The 24158-nt window shown below is 41.7% G+C and overlaps 2 protein-coding genes across 2 annotated transcripts; one reads left to right on the top strand and one right to left on the bottom strand.

Moving 5' to 3' along the window:
- Nucleotides 1-37: 37 nt before the first annotated feature.
- DBI (diazepam binding inhibitor, acyl-CoA binding protein) lies at nt 38-3323 on the bottom strand. The gene is made up of 4 exons (XM_082484440.1): nt 3210-3323; nt 2949-3066; nt 1091-1153; nt 38-329 (listed from the first exon to the last, which is right to left on the bottom strand). Exons 1-4 carry the CDS (start codon nt 3216-3218, stop codon nt 256-258), a joined length of 264 nt encoding a protein of 87 aa, XP_082340566.1. The 5' UTR covers nt 3219-3323; the 3' UTR covers nt 38-255.
- A 730-nt stretch (nt 3324-4053) lies between these two features.
- LOC309672829 (UPF0538 protein C2orf76 homolog) lies at nt 4054-15061 on the top strand. The gene is made up of 6 exons (XM_082484439.1): nt 4054-4344; nt 5396-5548; nt 7249-7299; nt 11617-11654; nt 11789-11870; nt 14914-15061. Exons 2-6 carry the CDS (start codon nt 5416-5418, stop codon nt 14988-14990), a joined length of 381 nt encoding a protein of 126 aa, XP_082340565.1. The 5' UTR covers nt 4054-4344; nt 5396-5415; the 3' UTR covers nt 14991-15061.
- The last annotated feature ends 9097 nt before the right edge of the window (nt 15062-24158 follow it).

The following is a 24158-nucleotide window of genomic DNA, read 5'->3' as shown; positions in this document are numbered from 1 at the left end:
ATAACCTCTAAGGGATGACCACCACAACAGCTAAAGTACCAAATGCACTTTAATGAGTTCCAGATTTTGTTCCCAGAAGGAATTTATAACGTGTCAGTACATTAGGTGGGTACACAGCTTCCCCTGAACTACAGGCACGAGGAGAACCAACTATAATACACTAGGTATTTAAAATTATTCTCAGAAACCAGTTTTCCACAGTATTAGAAATAAGGCATGTTTCAGGTGTGTGCAAGTGGCTGTTATATCCAGTCCTCAGATGCCGTATTTGCCCTTTAGTTCTTCCACTTTTGCTACATAAGCTTTCATTGCATCTTCTTTGGACATTCCTGAAGGACAGAACACAGGAAGCAGTCAGACACCTTTTACAGATTGATACCTTTTGCATGCAAGTCACAATTCCCTGCTACAGCATGTAGCTGCATGTTACCAGAGAGCAAAAAAGCCATGAAGGTCACTTGGCTGTGAATCTAGTATTAAAGTTTTAAATAAATGTGTTCAGCAGTCATGAGAAAACAGTGTTTGATGCAAAGTTATAGTTGTATAGACAGCAACTAAACAGTGTATTAGTTCTATTAATGCCATTCACAATTATTACAGGAAAGCTATTCAATCAACTTAGACTGCATTTAGATGTAGTGTTGGCTCCTCAAAAACATCAGAAAACCCTGTTTTCATAGATTAGGCCACTCCTCATTTAGAGCAGAGAGCCTGGCTGCATCTTCCAGATAGGAAAGCTTTAGAAGAAACAACAACCGGAGGGAGAGCTCAGTCTCTGGGGTACGAGCCTGTGACCTGGAAAACAGACTTAGGTTTCTGCTGCTGCTACAGTTCTCCTTTGTGTAACATCTTGGGCCAGCTGGGAATTTTGCACCATAATTTCCTTTCACACAGGCTACATTTTTCAGGATTACTCCTGCCTTGCAGAGGTAATCAAAAGTAACAGTTTATTGATTTGGCATTCTCAACTTTTAGAATTCTTGTCTTACAGGGGAACGCTATTTTATTTCTTGCTGAACCACATACGCTTTTCTGAGTAGTTTGCCTGGGGCTTTGTTTATCAATTGTTATTTTTTTACCAGACACTTACCTTTCAATGCATACCAGGCATCCCACTTTGCTTTGCCTTTGAAGTCCAGCATACCAGGGCGGTCTAAGAAAGACAGGATAAGCAGCAGAATTAGTTTGTGTGGTCTGGGTGTAGGTAACACCTACTCCTTTCCCAAAGGCTATTTAGCTCTTAACTATGATAAAACACAGTGGATCACCTCTGCAGCCTATTACTAACCTGTAGTCAAGAGATGACCTCTGATGCTGAAGGGAGCATGCTGGAATACTATCAGTGGCCACAGAGATTGTCTCTGTCAAGTTCCCTTAAGACAGGAGCATTTGAGCAGAAGAGCACCAAATACTGTGATTTGGTTTTATCGTACTTTCTGAAGAGACTGCTGTTGCATGACAGCCATCTGATTAAAGAACATCATCAGCTCTAAAGTAAAGCAGAAATGCCCTAAGGTCCATTACACGTAAAGACATGAAACCAAAAGCTAGTAGCACACAGCTTAGACCTCGTTATCATCAAGTTAATGGTATATTTCTAACATATAGCTCTTCATTTGTTCTGTCATCTAGGGGTATAAGCACCGAATTCTAACTCACTTCATTACAGGCCACGCTGTAGCTAAATAGAGAATAAATTAATGAGATATGGATGCGTATATGGTTATTCTTCACATAAAGTCCTCTCTGTTTTTACTTCTTCATTGTCTCCTTAAAGACAACTCTTAGTATTAACAAATGGAATTGGACAGTAGCCTGTACATTAGCCACAAAAATACCCTTGTGCTGCTCACATGGCAATGTGACCTGCAGAGCTAGTTGGCAGCTCCACTTTTCTCCAACAAAAATCCCTACTAGCTCACTCTTGCACAGATTGCTTTTCTGGCTAACTCCTGTTAGCTACTGCTCCACAAGAATGCAGCGACTTACACAAATGTTGGTATATTAACAGCTCTATAGCACCATTTCACTTTGGCAAATGTTAATAACACTAAGGTCCAGCCACACCAAAAGGATCATATCTTAAAACCAAAGTCAGTTCTTTCCTCCCTCAGTGCTGCCCATCTTGGGGAAAAAGAGACCGCAAGCACCCATACTTACCATTTCCTGTAAACTTCACTGCCAGCTTTGAATTCAATCAACACCCAATAAATTTCACCAGCAACTGGGTCAGGAGCCCAGTGCTCCAAATAAGTGACCTTTTTCCTTTCTAATTCTAGTGTTACACAAGGTCAGTAGAGACGGGATTCATTCTTATTTCTAGGCTGAGCTGCCAGGGACAGAAGCGTAGCAAACAGGAGATTTTGCATAGTGCACCTGCAGAGATATTTCTGCTAGTCCTTTCAAGATGTGATATTTAATTGCAGCTCCTATAAAAGTTATCATGTTCTTCCATTTTAGCTTTCCAATACTATTTTTAGTAGCCAATCCAGTTTAAACAAATTACCCCCCCCCCAAAGTATTGCAATTCCATACGTGTATAGTTTGCTTTGCTGTTAAAGGCTGTTTCACTGAAAAGTGTTTGCATTAAAGCAGCATCCCTTGACCTAGGCAGCTACTTACTGATAGAGGTCTCCAAAAATCCCATACCCAACATTTGCACAAAGCTAACACAAAGGATTCCCAGACTGTTGCTATATGATTTCTACAACTGCAGCTGGGTTAATCTAAAAACCACAAGTTGCACAAACCCTTATCGGGTCAGCCTATGCCTGCCTGCATACAAATCCATGCCAAGTCGGTATTGAGTCATTTCTGCTAAACCACAGGATTGCACGAAGCGAGACACGCAATAAGGGAGAGGTTTTGCCTCCCAAAGTGTCTCCTGCTCAGCCTCAGGCCGCAAGCGGGGGCACAGAGGACAGGGCAGGGCCCCAGGCGGTACCGACCCGTGTTCACGTCGCCCACCGTGGCCTGTTTGTAGTGGCTGTAAATGTCCAGCATCTCCTGGTCCGTGGGTTGGGACTTGAGCTGCTTCACCTCCTCAGCGGCCTTCTGAAACGCGGCCTAGAAGGGGGAAGAAGGCCCCAGGGCGGGACAGGGGTGAGTACCCGCAGGCTGCTACCGCCAAACAAGAGGGAAGAGAAGCATACCCGGCCCCCACCGCCCCCCCTAGTTCCCCACAAGCCGCCCCCCGGCGCAGCCCGTACCTCAGACATGGCGACGAGCCCGGCTCGATCCCGACCCCCCCGGCGTCTGCCGCACCGCCCCCGCCGCTCGGCGCTTCACCCCTCACCAGAGAGCTGGCTGGCCAATCCCAGCGCCACGGGCAACACGGCGCCAATCGGCGCCTGGCGGGGGCGGGAGAAGCCAGGCAAAGGGCCAATGCGAGGGCGGCGCGGAGGGGTCGGACTTCGGAAAGTGGTGGCGCGACGCCCGCTAGCGTGAGCGGTGAGTCTGGATATTGCCCAACGGGAGGGCTTCGGGAGGCGGGGATAGGGCATCTTACAGCCAATCCTGCGGGGCGGTGGGTGGCACCGAAAGGACGTGATTGGTGGGGCTGTGTGAGGCGGGGCCAGCAGAGGACCCGGAAACGCCGGCGGGGGAGTCGGTAGTAAGGCTGAGGGCCGGTTATGGTCCCTTTCGGGTGGGACAGGGCGGTGTGGGGGCTGAGGGGAGGGCGCTTGGGCTCGGAGAGACGTGCTGGGCCGGGCGGCCCTCCGCCGTGGGTCGCGGCGCTGCTGCCGGCGGGCGGGAGCCTGGCAGGCCCGGGGGAGGTTCTGCCTCTCGAGAGATAGTGACCATCGGCGCCGCTGATCCGTGCAGCGCCCTGAGGAGAACCTGCCCTGTTGTCCCTGAGCAGGCGCTGGGTAGTACCTGGCCCCGGCCCTAAATGGGATCAGTCTCTTGGGTCTGAATGTGAACAATCGGCAATTTCTAATTGTCTGTGGTGTTCTCAAATCTGTATTCCTGCCGCGTTCTTCCACGCTGCTCAGGAGAAAGTGAATTGAACGCTGTCCCCTCTTCTTTAACCTGTACTGTGCCCTCCAGATCTCGAGCCCATGTGGAATAGCATCAAGAAAATATCCATCTTTGCTGTTTAATGTAAATCTAGTTATCTTCAGGTGCAAAGTATGTTTTTCTTGATTGGCATCGGGTTTTTTGTGAATCACAGCTTATTTACAATGAGAATGGCTTGGGAATTATTAACCAAGAGGATGTAAAAGCAAGTTGCCTTGTGGTGTGGAAGGTCTGTGTCCCCGTTCTGCAGAAAGTATGTGAAGAAAATATTGCTGATTTACTTTGCCAGGATACAGCTAGGACAAATACAGCAAAGACCGAGAGGTACCTGGATACATGCATGATGGTGGGGCGCTTAAATAATCTACCCCCCTTCCCTAGCAAAAAAGGGGGGGGAAGACACACACACAAAAATAAAAACCATAAAGGGATGAACAGGTAAGACAATCCCTTGCAGGTCTGGAAGTGGTGACTGAAATGGCTGCTAAGGAGTTGTAGAGGTTGTGCTGTGCCCCTGACTGATGTTGCAGCACTTGGACTGCAGTTTTTGCTTATTGCTGCAGCAGCTACAGCAGTTTAGCATGGGACCAGAAAACAAGGTTGTTGAGGAATACCCAGCACCAAAAATAGAGGAGATTGCTGAGGTAGGAAATAGCTCTTTTTCCTGTGGAGAGAAAGAACCCAAGGGAACAATGTGTGGGCCTGTTTGAAGAGGAGCTCAGGTTGATAAGGCCACTCCATTGTAGGTTCTGCTCTCTGTTAAAGTAGTATAAGCCCTGTAGAGCCGTTCTAGAGACCTACTATTATAAATTAAATTAAGCCCCTTAATTATGTAGTAGTATACCAGGAGAATTATTTGCATGTGTTATGCGGGGGAGGTTTTTCTACTTTCTGTAGGGAGGTGAAAACGAGCGTTGTGTAAGAGCTTAGGCATTTTTCAGGGCATTATGCTCTCTACACCATAAGTATATTAAAAAGGTTTTGGTTTTGTTCATGTTAGTACATTCTTTTAGAACACAAGGTTACTGACCCAGCAGGTAAAGTCTGCAGTCACGTAAAACCCCAATGACATACTTGCATTTATCCATAACATTTTTGCCTGTTTAATAGGGAGTCTGGTGCTCTATTACACAGCATGGGTACAAATACTGGACTGTTTGGTGTGCAGTATCAATAATATCCTAGGTAACCCTGTTTGTTTTGAGATCTTGTTACTGCTTCTGTAGAAATACTAAAGGTGAAGTCCTGAAAGAAATAATGCTGTTGAATTTCTCGCCATGTTTTAATCTTTGCACGAGGCCCACCTGCACCTTGTTTTCTAGCTGTGCTTGTACACAAAGGAAAGGCAATAATTCCTCTCTTTAATGTTTTCCAGGTTATTCAGAATTAATTCTCATGTCAGCAGAAAGCTCAACCATCACAGTCCGTCTTGTTCGCTCTTTTGAACACCGGAACTTCAGACCTGTGGTGTATCATGGAGTTAACTTGGATCAGACAGTAAAGCAGTTCATTAATTTTGTGCGGAAGGGTAAGGGGCCGTTGTCTTATTCATTTGTTTCAGTCCCATGTGTTGCTGTCTGCACAAGAAAGTGGAGGGGAACAAACGAATGGGAATTCTGTGGCTTTGGTAGAGATGCCAGATTTGTGTTTACATCCCCTGTGTGCTCTCCTCCCTTGGATGAGACGTCTGGAGTTAATAAGAGCTTCCATGGTCACTGTGCCATGCTTAAATTTGGGAAGACTTCTCCCCCTGCCCAAATCCCCATCTTTAGTCGAGAGGAGGGCATTGCTCCATTTGGCTCAGTGCCTCAGGCTCCTTGAGTGGTGCTGTCAGGCAGCTATTCATAAATTAACAGGAGTAAATTAATAGAATTTAGAGAGCCTTTGATCCTTAGGAACTACACCAATATGTGGAATGTGGGAACACAAGTCTGTTTGCTATTTGTGAGAAGAGAGGATCTTGAAAAATTGTTTTTGACACTGTGAGGTCTCACTGTGCATGTTTGCTTCTGAGTTTGTCTCCATCTTGAGCTTTGTGGTACAGATTTACTCATCTATGGGCTTTACATTTTAGAAGTCTGGTTGAAAGTGACAGCGTATCTAAAAGTTAATTAGCGTAGACCAGCCCACGCAGAGACTCAGTTGTTAGGGTGTTACCCTAATCTTGCAGGTGTATTTCTACACACCTAAATGGAGACATTCAAAGGGTGCAGAGTAATATCATGATTTTTTTGCATGAAGTCAGCTTAAACAAGTCTTGAACTGTTATAGCTGATAACATTTGAGCAACTCCTGGGACATTGCCCTGGGCCTCACAGCCGTATTGTTTGTTCAGCAGTTTCTAGACAGTGATAGGCACGGCAGGATCTGAGGATGCTTTTAGAAAACTGCAAGCACTTTCAGAACATATGGTTCAACTGCTGTTATGAAGAATAAAATAAAAAAACAATGCTAAGAAACTTGCTTTTGATTTGTGAAATTGAAACTCACTGTTATTTGAGACAAAGTTGGTGTCTTAAGACTTTTTGGAACCTCATTCCACAGATGGATGGACAGTGCTGTTCCTAGTACAAAAGCTGTGTTCCTTCCTTTGCTGTTATCTGTTTTGAAGGGAGAGTTTGAGATAAATTGTTAAACTATTGATGAAATGATGGGTTTAGCTGCCTTGCTGCTGAGCACCCCACAGGTGGCTGGGCCTTCTAAATCCCTGGGTGTCACTGGGAACACTGGCACCATGGAAGGTGTTAGTGTTCTTGCAGTTGCTTATGGGCTGTGTCCTGCACACGTCTAAAGAGTTAATTTTCTTCCTTTTTGCAGCTGGTTTGCATGGCTGTTTTTACTGAACAATTCAGTTATGAATGACAGTTGTCAGCTGGTTGTATAAGGCAGGAAGAGATGCTGTGCAAACCATTAACAGGATGTTCCTGGCAGATTTCTGAAGGATCAGACTTCTGTGATCATATCCTAATAGCATTGACTTGCTGTCCTCATGGGTCATTTTCTTCAGAGGGACTTCATGCTCAAGTGAAGTTAATCAGATATGGAGTAACTATAAAATCTGAGTCTAAGGTTGTGGTTTAGTATTTGGTACTCAAACTAGTCTCTGGTGGTGTGGATTTATTTTGATGTAAAGGATGTCCAGGATGCATGCGTAAAATACTGGAAAATAAAATACTGGAAATAAATAAAAGACAACTTTGTGTTAACTTGATGCTTTTATTTTAATAGATGTGCCTTCAAGAACAGGACTTCCTCCTCCTTTCAAAAATTACAAGTATGGTATGTGTTTTTTTTTTTCTTGTTTTAATTCCTGTAAAAAGCAGACATAGTATTTTATACCAGTTTCTCTACAATTTAGAAGACAACTGCTGTAGAATACTTGTCTTGGTGGCAGTGCCTGCCTACACTTGCAATTCTTTCCAGCTCTTGTAGCTGGGGTTATGTAACTCAGATCACGTCTACAGAACTTGACCATTATTTTGAAGTTCTGTATTAATCTTTGAATTAGGCTGCATGTTATACACTAGTTGCGAATTGGTACTGATGGGTTTTGGTATTAATTTTTTATTACTTTTATAAGTGCCTTTTAACTCTTGTTTTTACTCTAGCAAGCAGCTTGTGATCTCAAATGCTTTGAAATTGTAGTTCTCTGCTTATGTATTTCAGGATCTATTTACTAATTGTAAAGTCAGAAAGGATGGTGAAGTGGGAGCTGAAGGAAGTAGATAGAAAATGCTTAAGACTTATATACTTAAATAATTTACTCAATATAAGAGAAGCAGGGGAGCTTTGCTCAGAGTAGATATGAAAGCTCTTAAATACAAGCCGACGGAATGAAATAGCCTGTTGTGAAATTTAGGCTGACTTTATCCTCTAATGTAAAGCTATGTGTATATTTCCTTTATGTGAAGATTGGCATGAACATGTGCAATTCATCTGTGTGGGACAGAATGTACTTTCAAAATAGACTAAATTACTTCCTTTCTTGGAGTTTGTTAACTAGGATGTCAGTAACATATCTTTTCCTAAACTTGGCAATTCTGAAAGTTCTCTTGGAGTTTTGCTGCAAGTGATCCTGTCTCCCGTGTTCTTGGAGTTGACAAACTGCTTCCTCTTCAGTGATTCAAAGAATTGAATGAGGAACCTATTTAATACATGTGAATGGTAATAGACTCGATTTGCCTATTAAAAAAAGAAAACCCAAACCAACAAACAAGCATTTCATTCTGTGTTCTTGCTGATGGTAAAACAGTGCGAAATGAAAGCAGAAAAAGAGTTAGGGATTAAGATTTACAATACCCAAGTGGCAAGGACTTGAACATTGCTATTATTTTTAATATATTATTTAAGGTCTACAACTAACTGTAAGTTTGAATTTGGAGGTGCCCTTCCTCCCCCTAACATAGAATCATAGAATCAGTGAGGTTGGAAGGGACCTTTAAGATCATCAAGTCCAACCATTAAACTACCCTGATAAAAACACCACCACTTCTAAACCATGTCCCTAAGCACCTCATCTACCCTTTTCTTAAACACCTCCAGGGATGGTGAATCCACCACCTCTCTGGGCAGCTTATTCCAATGTTTAATAACCCTTTCAGTGAAAAAATGCTTCCTAATATCCAATCTAAACCTGCCCTGACATAACTTGAACCCATTTCCTCTCGTCCTATCACTTGTCACCAGGGAGAAGAGGTCAGCTCCCATCTCTCTAAAACCTCCTTTCAGGTAGTTGTAGAGGGTGATAAGGTCTCCCCTCAGCCTCCTCTTCTCCAGGCTAAACAACCCCTGATCCCTCAGTCGTTCCTCATAATGTTTGTCCTCCAGACCCTTCACCAGCTTTGTAGCCCTTCTCTGGACACGCTCCAACACCTCAATGTTCTTCTTGTAGTGAGGGGCCCAAAACTGAACACAGTACTCGAGGTGAGGCCTCACCAGTGCCGAGTACAGGGGGATGATTACTTCCCTAGTCCGGCTCACCACACTATTCCTGATGCAGGCCAGGATGGTGTTGGCCGCCTTGGCTGCCTGGGCACACTGCTGGCTCATGCTATGGCTTTGGCTAGATGAGGGTCTCCCATCTACAACAGCTGTTATCACTTGTATTCCTGGTGTTGCCTATCCTTGCTGCTAGTTCTTTCAGCACTTAGAGCATCAGTTTATTTTTTCCTAAGGCATCTGTTGTGGCTGAGCACCTGATTTGGCTGTGTAGGACTGAGCATAATGTGGGTGAAAAACACTACAGAACTTTAAAACCTGTTACACCAGTTAGTAGGGGCCTACTTTTAGTGGGATGGTGCTATCTGTGGAAATTTTCACACAGAAAAATCAAAGCCAAGTTCCTCGCCTTCCCCTTGGGCTGTGAATCATCCAGGTTCATGTTTTTGGCATCTCTTGTCTGCTCAACTGTCTTTCTTGTATTTTGGTGATGAAAGGGCAGTGAGACTTCTGTGTGAATAGTGTCAGTAAGAATCAGATTTTTCCTTCTGCTTTGTTTGGCAGTGCCAGAAATCTCACTTGGACCTGGCTATCTCTCACCTTGCCTGTGTTGGCTTCCTTCTCTCCAGAATTCAGCACCACTTTGTTCTCTCAACATCATATATAATGCCATCACATTTTTCCTCTCGGCTTGATGCTCTAACTCACATCTCAAAGCTTATGGCTTTCATTTTTGCATTTCTTTGTACACATCATTCTTTTCCTCAGTCTAGAACTCTTCTCAGTCAATCTTCTCATCTTCCTACCCTGTCATTGCCATATTTTCACTGATGATGGCAGCCTGGGTGCCAACTTGTCTCGTAAGCTGCTTCTCAGATACTTTTTTTCCCATGGATGTGGAGTAAGATGGTAGATACTTTACAGAATCAGACTTAGAAAGTGATTTCTTATCTATTGTCACAGAAGATGTATTACCAGGAAAGGAAAGATAAAAATCTGGGAATATGATTGAGTGGGACTAAACAGGAATGAAATAGCAAGGGCTATTGAGAGGACATAAGGTTTTAGCTGGGATGAGAAGAGACCACAGTTCCGTCTCTGTAACAGAGTTAGAGAAGCCATTTAATAGCTCAGATGAAGACACAGTGAACTGCTGGATGCCAGTGGTAGAGTTGTGTAAATTAAGTAAATTGAGACAATTGAGACAAATTGAGACAAGTAAATTGAGACAAATTAAGTAAATTGAGACAATAGCTCAGAGAATGAGCAAAGACTAGAGAAAAGGGAATGTGACAAAGTACACGGAGAGTTTAAAACTAACAGGCAGAGGCTGGATTGTATTTGCTGTGGTAGAAAGGTTTCATGATTGCAGTATATTTTTGCTGTAATCACTTAGTCTTTCTGCAATGCTTCTATGCAAGATGGATCCTGGTAATTGCAATTTAGTATGTGTCTTTCTTCTAATACTGCACTTATTACAGCATACCAAGGCTGCCTTCTCAGTGACCTCTCTAGTGGGAATACAGAGTAGTTTTGACCTTATGTAGTGTTTTAAATAAAATATTCAAAATGGGCCAGAGTGGTATGGAAGCAAACTTTTGAATGGGAATGTGATTTCTGTTATTCTGAACATCTGATTACTGGCTCTTGGTAGTTTGAAAGTTGTTTTAGCCTATATTTAACTTTCTTGCATCCTTTTACCAGACTGTTTCAACATGTAGTGTTCAGTTAATGCACAAAACCAAACTAGAACAGAAAATGAGCAGGCAAATAACCGGTTTTTCTTCTTTGCTGGGAAGGGATTGATGTGTTATTCTGAATTTGTTCAAACACAGAGGCTTCAGAGTTTGAGGTTTTTGGTGTTGGTTTTTTTTTTTTTTGTGTTTGTTTTGTGTTGTTTTGTTTGGTTTTTTTAGTACCACATGGGCATTTTTTGACTTCCATTCCCTCTGGATCTTTGCACTCATCTGGTCGCATTAGTGACCACATTATTTTCCCCTGTTTTTCCCTTCTGTTAACAAAGCCCTGCCCACATTGCCAGGGGAGTGATATTTCTTTTTTTTTTCTATAGCGTAATTTCTTAATGTGCTACACTGCACAAACATCAGAGATAAGTATTACTGAAGAGGTTATAGGATTAAAAAGGCTGTACACGCTTATGGAAAATGGACTGACTTAACAAAATGTCTACATGGGTGCTTTCTTCATAGTAAGGACATTTTCAAGGAATGATCTGAGCGGTCAGGTTACTGTGTCTTAATTACTTGCTGTCTACCAACTTAACTGTAGTAGTTGTCACTGCATAAATGCTGTTTGTCCTGCCCCAATTGCATGTGTAAAACCTGTTAGGTCAAAACACCCTAACTGGCATTTAAATTGATGTGTTTTGACTGGTAATTGGGCTGGTCATTAGTTAGTTATTGTAATTCAGCCAGCAGACAGAAGCCCAATAGGATATGGTAACTTAATGTTAGATTGACTGGTTTAAGATTGTGGTTGTAGGAATGGGAAATTAGGATGTTTTCTCCTCTTTAGACTGAATACACGGAATTGTTAATAATAAATTATTTTGAATCTTACCCCTTTGTTTGTCTCGCCTTCTCCAGCGTTACCAGCCTATTAAGCCTTATTTAAGGAAAACGTTGTGTTTTCTTTCAGATACAATGAAGATTATTCACCAAGCACACAAATCTAAGGTATGATTATTAGCTGTATTCTTCCCCTTTTACGTGCTTTAATGCAGGCAGATCTCTGCTCTGTCAAACAAGACTGGGGCAGAGACAGTCAGTAAATTCTTATTATCTTTGTATTCTGGTTCTCTGATTTGTAGACTGGTGAACTTATAGTGAGTTTGGAAGATGATGACAAACTGATTTTGAAAGAAGACAGTACACTGAAAGCAGCTGGAGTAGGTAGGAGCACATTTGTTTTGACTGAAGGTGCTGTTCATTGTGGTTGTCATTAAACTGATAACTGGCTGATTATGTTTGGATAGCCTGCTGAAAAGTAAATGCTATTCCTGATGCTCTTTACACTACTTGATAATTATTCAGGGAAGAAGGGGGGGGATAATGTACATTCAAATCATTGGACCGAGGGCAGCAGGTATCTGCACTCCAAATGTTCAGAATGCAAATTGTGGTTTTTAGAGGGTATGCTTATAATTCTGCTGAGAGTAATTTTAAATGATTGACAGATAGGTTATTAGTACCGTGTCTGCTTAGTCTTATCAGTAACATTTAAACTGATGTTTTGGTTAGAAATGTAAGTAGTGGAACCAGCATGGAATAATGAAATAAGATTAGATTTGTTTAATGTGCAGCATGCAGTGCCTGATAGCCAGATTGCTCAGGAAAGCTCAAGCAGTATCATTTAGAGAATGTGCTGAACATAGCAAAGAGTTGAAACTTGACCTGATTTCTCACATTTTGACAGGGGACTACATATAGGGCATGTCTTTTGGTAATGTAAAGAAATGTCTGTCATGATAAAATTCATGGTCCCTGGATGTCCTTTGGGCTTCTCATAAATGTGGCTGAATGACTTTGTGGCAGCAGGGTACTTAAGGGATGTAGTTGCATTCCACCTTGATATGGACATTCGCTCATTTTAATCTGATTTGCCTAGCTGTAACGCATAACTACCAGTGCTCTAAGTGCAGGGGTTTCAAAGAGAAAACTCCCTCCTGTTCCTGACGCCCTCTGATTGCTCCCCAGCTAGTGAATGGGATTTCTTTCCCATAGGTTTCTTGGCTCTTTTGTTTCCTGCCATTTACTTTCTGGTTTTAAGTGACTTAGGATGTGTCTTTAACATTTTTCTCTGGGGTGCACTGCAACTGGCCTCAGTATACCTTTCCTAAAGGTCTTTGGGCATTCCTGTAATGTGAATGATAGTTATTCTCTGGCTGTTTGTACTAAACCAGGTCTTTTTATCGGGAGGAAAAAAAAAAAGGTTCCTCTGGAAGGAGGATTAAGGATTACTGGCACTCAAGTTTTATTGATTTGTAATTTAGTTAGCAGAAGATTCATTTAGGCATGATTTTTATCTACCTAAGGCATAAGAGGGAATGCTGTTCAGGAGAGGGACCAATGAGTGTGCCAAATGTTGAATTAGAAATGACAATGTCCAGAGCTGCCTTCTTTCAAAAAGGTATTGATAAATATTTGTATATATTATCCATCTTTGAAACTAGGTTTGTAGCTACAGCAGCAAAACAGTTAGATGTGATCTCGAAAAAGGTGTCAAAACATCAGAGTAAATGTTACAGGGAAAGGAAATAGGATTAGACCAGCCTGTTCTTTGTCTCTGTACAAAGAGAAGGGGTGGCTTATTCAGGGTAGAAAACAATTTAAAGCTGCCTTTATTTTTTTTTTTTTTCAGAATATCTAACAGCAGTTAGTCATTCGTCTATAGTGGGTATTGGGAAAACTCTTGATTTGTAAAATGCAGCATGCCATTATGCCATTTTGAATTTTGATGTGTTCCAGCATATCTTGATATGAAATCTTGAAGATTTTACTTTTCTTCTTCAACAAGAAGTGGAAAACAGTAAACCAAGGAAGTGCAGTATGATAACATATACCACTGGTCCTCATTTTGTACAGTTTCATTTAAATCAGTAAGAAGATTTGAAATCTCCTATTGACGCATTACATTTTTCCAATATCTAGTCTGGACAAGATTTACTGGAATAAAACAGAGAATTGCCATGAGAAAATCTGGGAAATTCTGAGACACCCAGAACGTTTTTTCTAAGCTGCAATTGATTGCCCTTGGCACTTTACAGGATTGGGCTTAGAGAGTTATAAATTATGAGGACATTAGATAAGTATCCTCGGGAAAGCCTCTGTGGCAGTGATTATTATTACAGTTATTATCTAGTCAGCAAAGTTAATGCTTGCCTGTTTGTTTTTTTTTTTTTTTCTTTTAAAGCGGGGTGTATGTTAATAAAGTGTTCTGTATTCATTGCAAACAGTCTTGTCTGTTTTCTAGTTGAGATTCTAAAACCCCTTCTGCTCTTTTTTTTTTTTTCTTTTTTACAAGACAGGCAGCAGACTTCATTAACTTCAGGTTTAATTTAAAAAACGAATGTGGAACTTATTGGCTCAGCACCTTAAAGAATTCCATGTTTAATAATTGTGAAGGCTTTCCATAAGATTTGTCTCTGTTCTGAATTAGTAATGTTGCTGACTTATTGTTTTAGAAGAGGAAGTCCTTGACCTACTGGGTTGAAAGAATTGTGACTGCTCTGAACCTTTGTGGGTCCTTTAGCTCTGCCATATCCCCTGTGAATAATTAGAGGTATTTGAAGGTATTGCTGGAGAAGCCAATTTGTGTCTTTCACTTTGCATATTGTTGAAGCCTCATGAATTAATCATCAGCAGGGCAAAAAATTAACTTCTTCAGACACATATTTTGATGGGTCATGAGGGAGAATGTAAAGTGATCTGTAAAATATTCTACTGATCCTCTAAGTATTAAATTATTATACCTACAGGCTAATTTAATGGAAAAAAATAGTTTCTTTTTCCCTTTCCTAACAGAAAAATGCACAAAAAAAAAGAGAAAATCATGCGTCATTATTTTTCTAGCATTTGAAGGCATTACAAATGCAATCACTTAATTTGCTGAATGCTTATACAAACAATTCGGGAGGCTGTGTTAAACAAATATTGAGGGGTCTTGTGTACATATTTACCTGTATATATTCAGGTTCTTTTTTTGTGTTTGGTTTTTTTTTTTTTGGTTGTTTGTTTGTTTTCTTTTTACCAAGGTTAAATGACATCTTTAATACTGGAATCTTTCTTGCAAAAATATGGGGGGGTGGGAAAGTGTGGTGATTTATAATTGTCCTTGACCAAAAAGTTGCTGGTTGTCTTCGAACATGCTAAATAGCTGGTTGTTGGGTGGTTCATTTACTGGTGTGCTAAATATTTAATTTTTTATTCGTTCTAGCAAATGAGACCGAATTAGCATTCTTCTGTGAGGAAGATTACAGAAACTACAAAGCTAATCCTGTTTCGGCCTGGTGAAGATCCCAAGAGATTGTTTTGTTTTCCCATACCTGTTGTAAATTTTCCTTATTCTGCTTAATGAGATTTTTCTTAAAGATCAATAAATCCTAGAGGATTGCTTTGCAAACAGTGCATTTCCCTTCCTATAGAAATTAATTTCTGTCAATATGCTAAGACTGGGAGAAGGAAAACTGGGGGACATAAATGACTTTTGTTCTTTCTCGCATTTCTTTTTCCTTTGCTTGCCTCTTACGATGCAGGCAGTGCAATCTGTGATGCCTGTGACATGCGTTCTTGGTGTGATCCTACAGCAGACATTAGCTACATATGGAGATTCTACAGTGCACAGTGAGTCCCATCACAGTACTAAGTTCTAATGAAAATGGAAACGTTTTATGACCAAATCACTGGGTAGTTTAGAGAACTTGCAAAGAGAATCTCTGTGTTTCAAGGCATAGCTTTACTTTTCTCATTTTATGTTTGGTCTCTTTTGTTTAAATGGTGCAGACTGGCAAGTGTTTCAGTGTTTCATGCTCTTCACTGGTGAATGCTTTCCTTTGTACTCTCTTCCAGCCCTCTTTTGCATGACAAATGACTGTTGGGAGGCTTTTGTGTTCCAAGGACCAGCTCGCCTGTTTCTAGCTTTACTTGGTGAAGACACCGTCATGTAAGAGGTAGCAATCCGAGTTCTGCCAGGACATCAGTGTGCATAAGTAGGAATTGGGCATTTTCCCAAATGGAGTGAAAGCTCATGGTTTCAGTTTTAAGAATAAAACCTGATTGCATTTTTGCGAGGAGAGGCCCAGTCTGTGAGCCACGTGTCTTCAAGACTGGAATTGATTCTTTCCTGCTTTCCAAGAGCTGAATACTCTGTTGGTATACGTTAGTTCTTGGTAATTCCAGGATTTCCTACTACACTAACCAAATCAAGAATAAGAAAAAATAATCACGCATCCAGTAAAGTACCTTTAGATGGATACTGCTTATGAAACTGCTTTTTAGGGGGTACCAAGATGGGACACTATGTCTTTAAGCCTCTCTTCACTGTAATAGAAATGATGCTGACTCTCTGCCTTAGCAGGCTTTTTGGGTATAGGCTCTGCTAAATCAAATGAGACCTCTTGTGCCACTGCTTTAGACCCACACATCTACCCTCAGCCCTGGGTGAGAGCTGACAACACCATTTCCGCAAGAGACTCTCCAGAGAAGTAAGCTTACTGTTTCCTAGAGCTTTGATGATGTGTTTTTTTTATTGACATGATAGTGAAAACAGATGTGTGATTTCCAAAGTATGTAAATAAAAGTTCTCTTTACTTTAGATGTAGGGCCAAAGATGTATTGTTCCCACCTCATTTTCTTCATGCTTCCTGACAACTGCCTGGTTTAGGCTGATTTTGGTAGCTGGTGTTACTCACCAACGGATTTGCTTCAGAGTTTTATTCTCTTGTGAACGTAGTCTACCATTTTGTCATCTGTGATTAAAAGGGTGATTGTATCTTTATCTTGTAATGTTATGCACGCTCTGATGAATTTGTGAGGGGAACTTATCACTTGCCCTCTCCTTCTGTCCAGGCTGGCTTTCTGTTGCTGGTACCTGCTCCCGAAACATGGGCCCATGTCTCAGCTACCTTCTTACGCAGTCTGTCATGTTTGCGTATTAATCTGACTGATAGGAGTTTGTACTCATCTTCTCGGACAGTTTAAGCCAAAGCATTGTACTCCAGAGTATACCAGCTTTGTTCAGCCAAATTTACAATAATGAAGGTGACTTTGTAAGAAGTAGATGGCATATCAGAGAGATCAATGGCTCAGACTGTCCTACCAAGGCATGATGACATCTGTCAGTACACTCAGGCTCTGAGACTGAGCAAACCCTGTCATTCTTTTCCTCCTGTTCTGGGGATTTGAATGTGGTCTCCAGCCCTTTCAGACAGATTTGGATTGGTTTTGTGATCCCTTTTCTCTAAGGCGTTTGTGTTTGAAAGACTTACCAAATTTTAACAACTATTCTTTCTGGGCTAGTACAGTTACAAACGTTCAGTGCCACATCAAGTATGGCACAGTGAAAGAGCAGTTCTACAGTATCGGTAAATGTTTTGATGCAGATAATCAAGAATGATGTGTCTGGCACTCCAGATTAGTTTCTCTTTCCAAGGGAAGAGTTAAACTACTGCTTTGTGAACTTGGTTGGCACTTCATTGGCTCCTTTCTGTAGCAGCACAGTAGATCCTTTTGTAATGCTCTCACTGGCCATACTTGTAAACTGGTTTCTTCCTGAAGCATTTTTCTACTGTTGATGTTTTTTGCGTTTGTTTTTTTTTTTTTTTTTAATTGGACCTTGAATAACACTTCTTTTAAATAAACCCCACGAAACCATAGATAATAACTGAGAACTTAAGATAGATGCTCTTCCAACATTTTTTTTTTTTTGGTGGCATATGGTATAGCCTTGTGTCAAATTAGGTTTGATTACAGGATTGCTGAATATTGAATGAAATCTGTGAATGCTGGCTAACAAATTACTAAAGACTGTGATGTCTTTTCCCATACTGTTATGAAATCCTCTTTCTATTGAAGGAAACCACCTACAGAGTTGGTACCATGTTTTGTTGTCCTGGCAGAGATCATGAACTGTATTACAGTTATCAATTCAGTTATTAACTGAATTACAGTTAATCAAAGGTGGCTTCTCCATTATGTGTAGTGGGGTAAGTCAAGTAGCTTTGCTAGTATTCTTAGACATTGTGGGGTTACTAAGGATTCATCTTTCAGTATGATGTCCTTGGAGCCTTCTACCAGCTTTTTTTTTTTTTTTTTTAACCAAAAAGAACAGCATCCCGAGTGGACGCCGAAATTAAGATACAACTCCTGGGTTATAGCACTGTAGCTAGGAAAGGCAGTCCGACTAGAATCCAGGGGTGTGTGTGGGGCTTGGGTGTTTCTTAGAGAGAAAAAAATCACTTCAGAGAGACTGGAATTTTGGTTAGGAGGTGTGGAAGAATAGGTACTAAAGGAAAGGGGAGGAAATTAAGAATTATCATGAAGAAGAAGAAAAGGTAACAGTGTAACTGAATAAACATGCAAAATCTCAAATGTACAACACTCTTGGCACAGAAATACTGGAGTAGTGCTGCTTTTTATAGCACTAAATGTATGGAAATGGTGCATTTTAATACCTTTTGGAATTGAACTCATAAACTGCTGGAATAGGCATCTTGTTTTTTTTTACTTTTGTCACGTTATACTTTCTGCATGCAACGATGTTTGTGTAGGTAGTTATGTTGCCTCTTGAAGAAGCAAGAGCTAAGAAAACTGCTGACATGGATAGCTAAGTTAAATGTTGACAGTTACCAATGGCATAAAGGAGTCCCCAAAGATCTGATATGCTCTGTGGTTAAAGTTGGGGAACTGCTTTATCTGATGTAAACATTATGTCTTAAAGGTGATCCAGACCATTTACTTAAAAATGAGCTTGTGAGTAACAGTCCAAGAGTTACCACAACAACGACAGGACGTCTGTGGGTCCTGTCCTTGGAAGTGAATAGCCAGAGAAATCCTGAGTGTCCAGAGATCAAGAATGAAAAACCAGAACACGCGATACTCATTCTTGGTCTCATATGACTGATAGGATCCTGGCTTCAGAGCAACGGCAGTTGGCTGGAGGCATCACAAACGCTTAAGGCAAGTGCACACTTCTGCTTATTGAACAGTTTGGACTGAGCTCGGTCTTCCGGGTTGGCACCCGATCCTCCTTCCATGACTTCGTTTTAGTAGTACTAGTTGGCACAAATTTGCAAATTATTGAGTCAAGCAACAATGCCCAATAGACAGCTTTGCTACTTTCCATATTATCAGGACATTGACTTTTTCTTACAACCTACTTTCCTATTGAGTTAGAGAAACAGACGCACCTTTGCATGTTTATGTGCCGCTTCCCTTTGCTTCTTGCTGCTGGTTTAATGGTTAGGTTTGCACCTCATCTGATATGCAATAGCAGCATTTCCTGTGGCAATGAATGTACGTTTTTCTTTGTATTCATGAAGAAATATGCTTTGAAACAAAGAGGAGACCTTTTCCACACTGTCACTAATAGTGCACAACAAAAGATCCCTTTTTGCTTTACAGGAGCACAGCACTGTCCACTGCACAGTGGAAACAAAAATGTTTTTATCATAATGCTTTGTATTTTGGAAGGAAACGAGAGAAGTTATATGAGGAATGCCAAAAAGAAAAATGCAGTGAAAAGCCAAGACCTATTGCCATAAACTGTCTTTGTCTGCAGAGAAAGCCACCAGATGTCAGCACAGCCTGTTCTTTCGTTCTCCAGAACCTGTGTAAGCCAAGAAATATGTAATGTTTATGAAAAGTGCTTATCTGTGAATTGGCTTAGCCTACAAAGTCTGTACTAGGGTTCTGGTGATGAAAGCTGAATCTTTCCTTGCAGAAAGTATTTCTTTTTATATTAAAATCAAAAAGCGGCAAATTGAACTGGTATCAGTGCTTAAATTTTTCTTGTTAGAGAGCATCCTTTGCGGAGCCAGTTCCAGCGTATCTAAATCTTTGCATGCTGTGAGGAGGCATTTGCAGAACATTCATTTGAAGAATTGTCTGGAAAAGATCAGTGTTAATTTGCTGAGGTTTTGTAAAGCAGACTTTAAGTATGCCTATTTTTTTTTAAACACAAGGAAAACCACCCAGAACAGACACACATGCAAAGCAGAGCAAAACATCTTCAGCAACACAGCTTAAATTCACAACAAATGTATCCTCCATGCTTCTGACCCTAAGCTCCTGCTATTTCTTCCTTGTAGTGCGAGGGCTGAGGAGGACCTGGCACTGCATTCTCTGGGCCACGCTTTCTGAGCTGTGATGAGCTGAGATGGGATATGAGTTTCAGAGCCCAAACCCAAGCACTGCACGCAGCTTTATGCTGTCAGTGATTGAACTGTGCATAGGTGCTGCCTGCTTCAAAGGGTAATTTTGAATCGTTGCACAGGGACAAGGTGTGACAGAGCTTTCTGCTGAGATTCCTGTCACTTTTGCAGCAGCTTTCAAATGCTAGGGAGACTATCAAAGAGAGGGAAGTTAAGTGGCAGGTAGAACTTGGGTGACCTAAATTCTTCCTCCCTTCTGTTTTGGGCTGCTTCTTTAGTTCCTTTCTTCTAGCTACGTAGCACTGATGTCATGCTAGGGGTTTACCACAGCTTGCTGTGTATGAGAACTGCTTATCGATTCCAAACTATGGCTATAACCCTCAAACACCATTCACAATGCGGAGGTGATACATGGGAGATTGCAGCTGTGCACTCTTGTGCTGCCTGCAGGGGAAGACTACTATGCGCAGGGGTGCAGCCGGTGTGGTGGTACAGGTTGTTTGGGGGCTGTTATTCTCACTTCTTTTTGCGCAGCACCTGGTTCTGCTTCGCTAGGGACCAGGACCTTGTCTTGAAGCACGGCACGCATGGCAGATAGCTGAGAGGAGAGGTGGGTGTTTGGGCTGGTGGTGCAGTGGGGGAGAGGATGGGGCATAGAGCTTTCGTCTTCCTGTAGGGATGATGTTTTTTGATCAGATATGGATTGTGCGTGTTGTTTGCTAGCATCCTCTCTGATAGCAATAGGGTGGCAGGAGGATAGGAACAGTCTTTTTTTCAGTGGTGCCCAGTGACAAGACAAGAGGTGACGGGCACAAACTTGAATATAGGAAGTTCCATCTTAACATAAGGAGGAACTTCCTTACTTTGAGGGTGGCAGAGCACTGGCACAGGCTGCCCAGAGAGGTGGTGGAGTCTCCCACTCTGGAGACATTCCAAACCCGCCTGGACGCCGTCCTGTGCAACTGCTGTAGGTGACCCTGCTCTGGCCCGGGGGGTTGGACTGGATGATCTCCAGAGGTCCCTTCCAACCCTGACCATTCTGTGATTCTGTGATTCCATGGGTAGTGAATACATTCAGTATGACAGATTAATATAAGAATTTACCTTTGTATGCGCATTTCTGCTCTCTGCCAGGTGACTTAGTGCTGTGTACCAGGAACGTCAGCAAGTACTGTAAGAACTGCTGCTGTCTGCTCTCGGTGAACCGAGATTTTTAAAATGGAAGGTGTAGTGTCATCTGTTTGTCACACTACTTTGAGGTCACATCTTTGGCTATTTGCTTGTATTTGTATCCATGCCACTGGAGGACATCAGTTGGTTTTAGAGTCAAAGCAGCAATCAGGAAATGAAAGCCGCCTATCCTAGCAGTTAGTATCGTGGCCATTTCTTCACACTACTCCCCTGCCCCATCCCTCCCAAATCAATTAAATCTGGTTTTGCAGAAAGCAGACTTGAATCTTGCACAGCAGCTTTGTTTTCTGGAGCACTGAATGAGACAGCTACTTAAACGCAGACATCTGATTGTAGATAGCTCTTTAAGCCGGCAGGCTGGCATGCAGCAGCTGAAGCTAGCTAATTGTAGATCAGATATGGGAAGCAGATAGCAAGAGTAACTAACCAGCTGAACGGCAGCTGTAGTGGATTCTCCAGTGCTGAGGTTTCTAAATCTAAAGCAGATTATCTTTCTAGGAGGACTGCAGGACTGACACTTCAAGTCTTTGAAAGGTTCCTGTAATACTATGGCTTGTAATACGTGATCCTCCTGACTGGCCACACACAACGGTTATTTTTAGTCTTTGATTATGAAAGTCCTGCGTACGCTCTGCTAACAAGAACTGTCCCTAATCGTAGATGGTATCTTCCTGTTGTATATAGTATGCTCAGCTTTAAAATAAGCGTGGTTCTGACTTGCACTGAAAAAACTTGTGCAGAAATTCTGCAAAACTGATGCTGCTTATTAAGGCACAATAAACAGATAAAAAACTGTCCTAGTGTAACAAATCTTGTTCCTTAAACCTGAGACACAATCCACAGATCCCACTAGCTCAGTGCGTGAAATTTTGAGCTTAAGGATAACCCCAGACTTTTGTTGCTGATTGTAGCAGGTCATGCAGCTGCACTGGCCATCTTGGAGACACTGGAGGAAATATATTGCATAGAGCTGCTGAAGCAAGTGCATTCCCCTAAAGATTTAACTGTAGTTTGATATATCACTTTGTAAGTAAATCCCTGAAGAGCAAGAAACCAATTGCAGTGTTAAAAGCCTTGTATTATAAAACAGAAGGAGTGAGAGAACTGTACCTGCAGAGGTTAATCTTCAGCACAGGAATTTAAATGAGCTCATTAAAATCAACTTACAAATCAGCTCATTAAAATGCAGTGCTGCAGATCCAGAAGTTGGTTGATCTGGCATGCCACTTCTATGAAGAAGTGACTTAAGAAATGGAGAACAAATTGATAGTATTAAAACCCCCTTTTTCTTTCCAGTCCCATAAACCCTCATTTGTAACTCCCTCTTCCTCGAACTCTGTATCAACAGCACTTTTTGTTTCGTGAATTAAACTTGTTTGATCCTGTGCTACAACTGCTGTGTAGTATCACTAGCCTCTTGTAATGAAATGTGTCTGTACACACTTGTGCCCTCCCACATGCATAGGAACTCTGTAACAGAGGCTCCGGTGCACTGGATCACAGCAATGATCATTTTCACTTCTTATCTTGATAATGAGACTCTACCAGCTGCTGGCTGTAGTGGGGTTTATTTCCTAGTGGTTAAATTCTGGATAATCACGCTGCTCTCTACTACTGCCATTCAAGTAATGGTTTAAGGGGAGGAGGGAAAAAAAGACCCAAACGAGTTCTGATATAATCATATAGAGCTGCTCAGAATATTTTTATGTAACTACTGATGCCAGTGATTAAAACTAGCCTTACGCTTACAGCTTTTCAGTTGGTTCTTACACATCCCAGAGGCACATAGTAGGCAATACAGAAAATAAAAATATAAAGAATTTACATTCCAGCTATATATTCTGCAATAATGTATATAGGGGTGTGTGTGTACATATATACAGAGAGAGAAACTCCAAGTACAAAACCAGTTAATTAGTAAATTTTAAGCTAACATCACTAAACCCCCCCATCCAAAAAAAAATGCGTAGGGAAAGATAATTGAAAAATTCCTTGAACTACTGTTCAGCATTCCAGAATCGGAAGGAATTACTCACTGTTGCGTCAAAGGTTTTAAGGACCAGACGCCTACAGAGGGCACCATTTGAAATGGTGTTCTGCATTTAGAGGAAGGGGTTTCAGTCTTTAAAAGGGATGGTGACTGGCTGGACAGTATGTTGGCACAGGCGTTACCTGGCAACACTTGATCAGCCTTTTTTTAGATGCTGTGGAGCCACAGTAGCTATGGGGATTTTGAACTGGCATGTCCATCTGGGCTTGTGTCCATCTGAGAAGCACTGTGCTGACTCACTAACGGCACCAGCTCCTCAGGTAGGTCTGGGTGCCTGACCCTGCTTCTGCTCATGAAAACTGTCCCTTTGCCATCAGTGGGAAAGGGAACGTGGGCATGAAAGTCATGTAAACAAAGCAAAGGTGCAAACTGTACTTCTGCTGGGCAGAAAGGTGAGTCTTTAACCTTGCAGCAACTCACAATAAAACCACACCTTTTCCCTTGAAGACAAAGTTTGTGTAATTCTCTTTCCCTGCCTCCTAATCCTTTTTTTTTTTTTTTTTTTTTGCCACCAGGCAGTAGTCTTGCCTGACTTAAAGATGTGAAAAGAAGCTTAGATAGGAAAAAGAGGCATTGGAATACACTATTGTAACCAGAAAATATGTAAACCAGTGCTTTTATGTTGACTTTGCTTGATGATGAAATGGAGGAGAAGACTGGAAGAACAAGCTTGCTGAATCCAGTTTTCCCTCAAGGATGAGTTAAGCTGGAGTGGGTGGAATTGAGACAGGTGAAACTGTCTCAAATCCATGTGGAAACTTAACCCACCATTCAAACACAAATAAATAGTGACAGGTAATAAATCTGCTTGGTGAGTGATTTGATCAGGTGCTGATGTGGGCTAGGTGGTGGAGATGGATGGGGAAACCTGAATAACTTGCAGTTTTTTTAAGGGGACAGTGGGAAAGAATGGTGCCTTCCTTGTATTGCCAGGAAAAAAAAAATAAACCAATTGTCCGATGATGAAATCTGGGTATTTCCGTCCTCATGCCAGTTTCTTTCTATTCAGTGAAAAGAGGTGGCGTTTGGAGACTTTACTGTAAGCCTTAGGCAAGAACTGAAATCCCTCAG

Source organism: Vanellus vanellus (assembly GCF_965231255.1).
Source record: "Vanellus vanellus genome assembly, chromosome: 5".
Lineage (NCBI taxonomy): Eukaryota > Metazoa > Chordata > Aves > Charadriiformes > Charadriidae > Vanellus > Vanellus vanellus.
The sequence above is the reverse complement of the archived record's forward strand: the minus strand, read 5'-3'. Positions and strand labels throughout refer to the sequence as shown.

What these genes read in the sequence shown, in the direction of transcription:
- DBI (XM_082484440.1), bottom strand. An exon ending in GGTGGGCGACGTGAACACGG is followed by an intron (nt 1,154 to 2,948) that starts GTCGGTACCGCC and finishes TGTCTTTCTTAG; the next exon opens with ACCGCCCTGGTATGCTGGAC. An exon ending in TGCCTGGTATGCATTGAAAG is followed by an intron (nt 330 to 1,090) that starts GTAAGTGTCTGG and finishes TCTGTCCTTCAG; the next exon opens with GAATGTCCAAAGAAGATGCA.
- LOC309672829 (XM_082484439.1), top strand. Translation starts at nt 5,416, where the DNA reads ATGTCAGCAGAAAGCTCAACCATCACAGTCCGTCTTGTTCGCTCTTTT. An exon ending in CATTAATTTTGTGCGGAAGG is followed by an intron (nt 5,549 to 7,248) that starts GTAAGGGGCCGT and finishes TTATTTTAATAG; the next exon opens with ATGTGCCTTCAAGAACAGGA. An exon ending in ACTGAAAGCAGCTGGAGTAG is followed by an intron (nt 11,871 to 14,913) that starts GTAGGAGCACAT and finishes TATTCGTTCTAG; the next exon opens with CAAATGAGACCGAATTAGCA.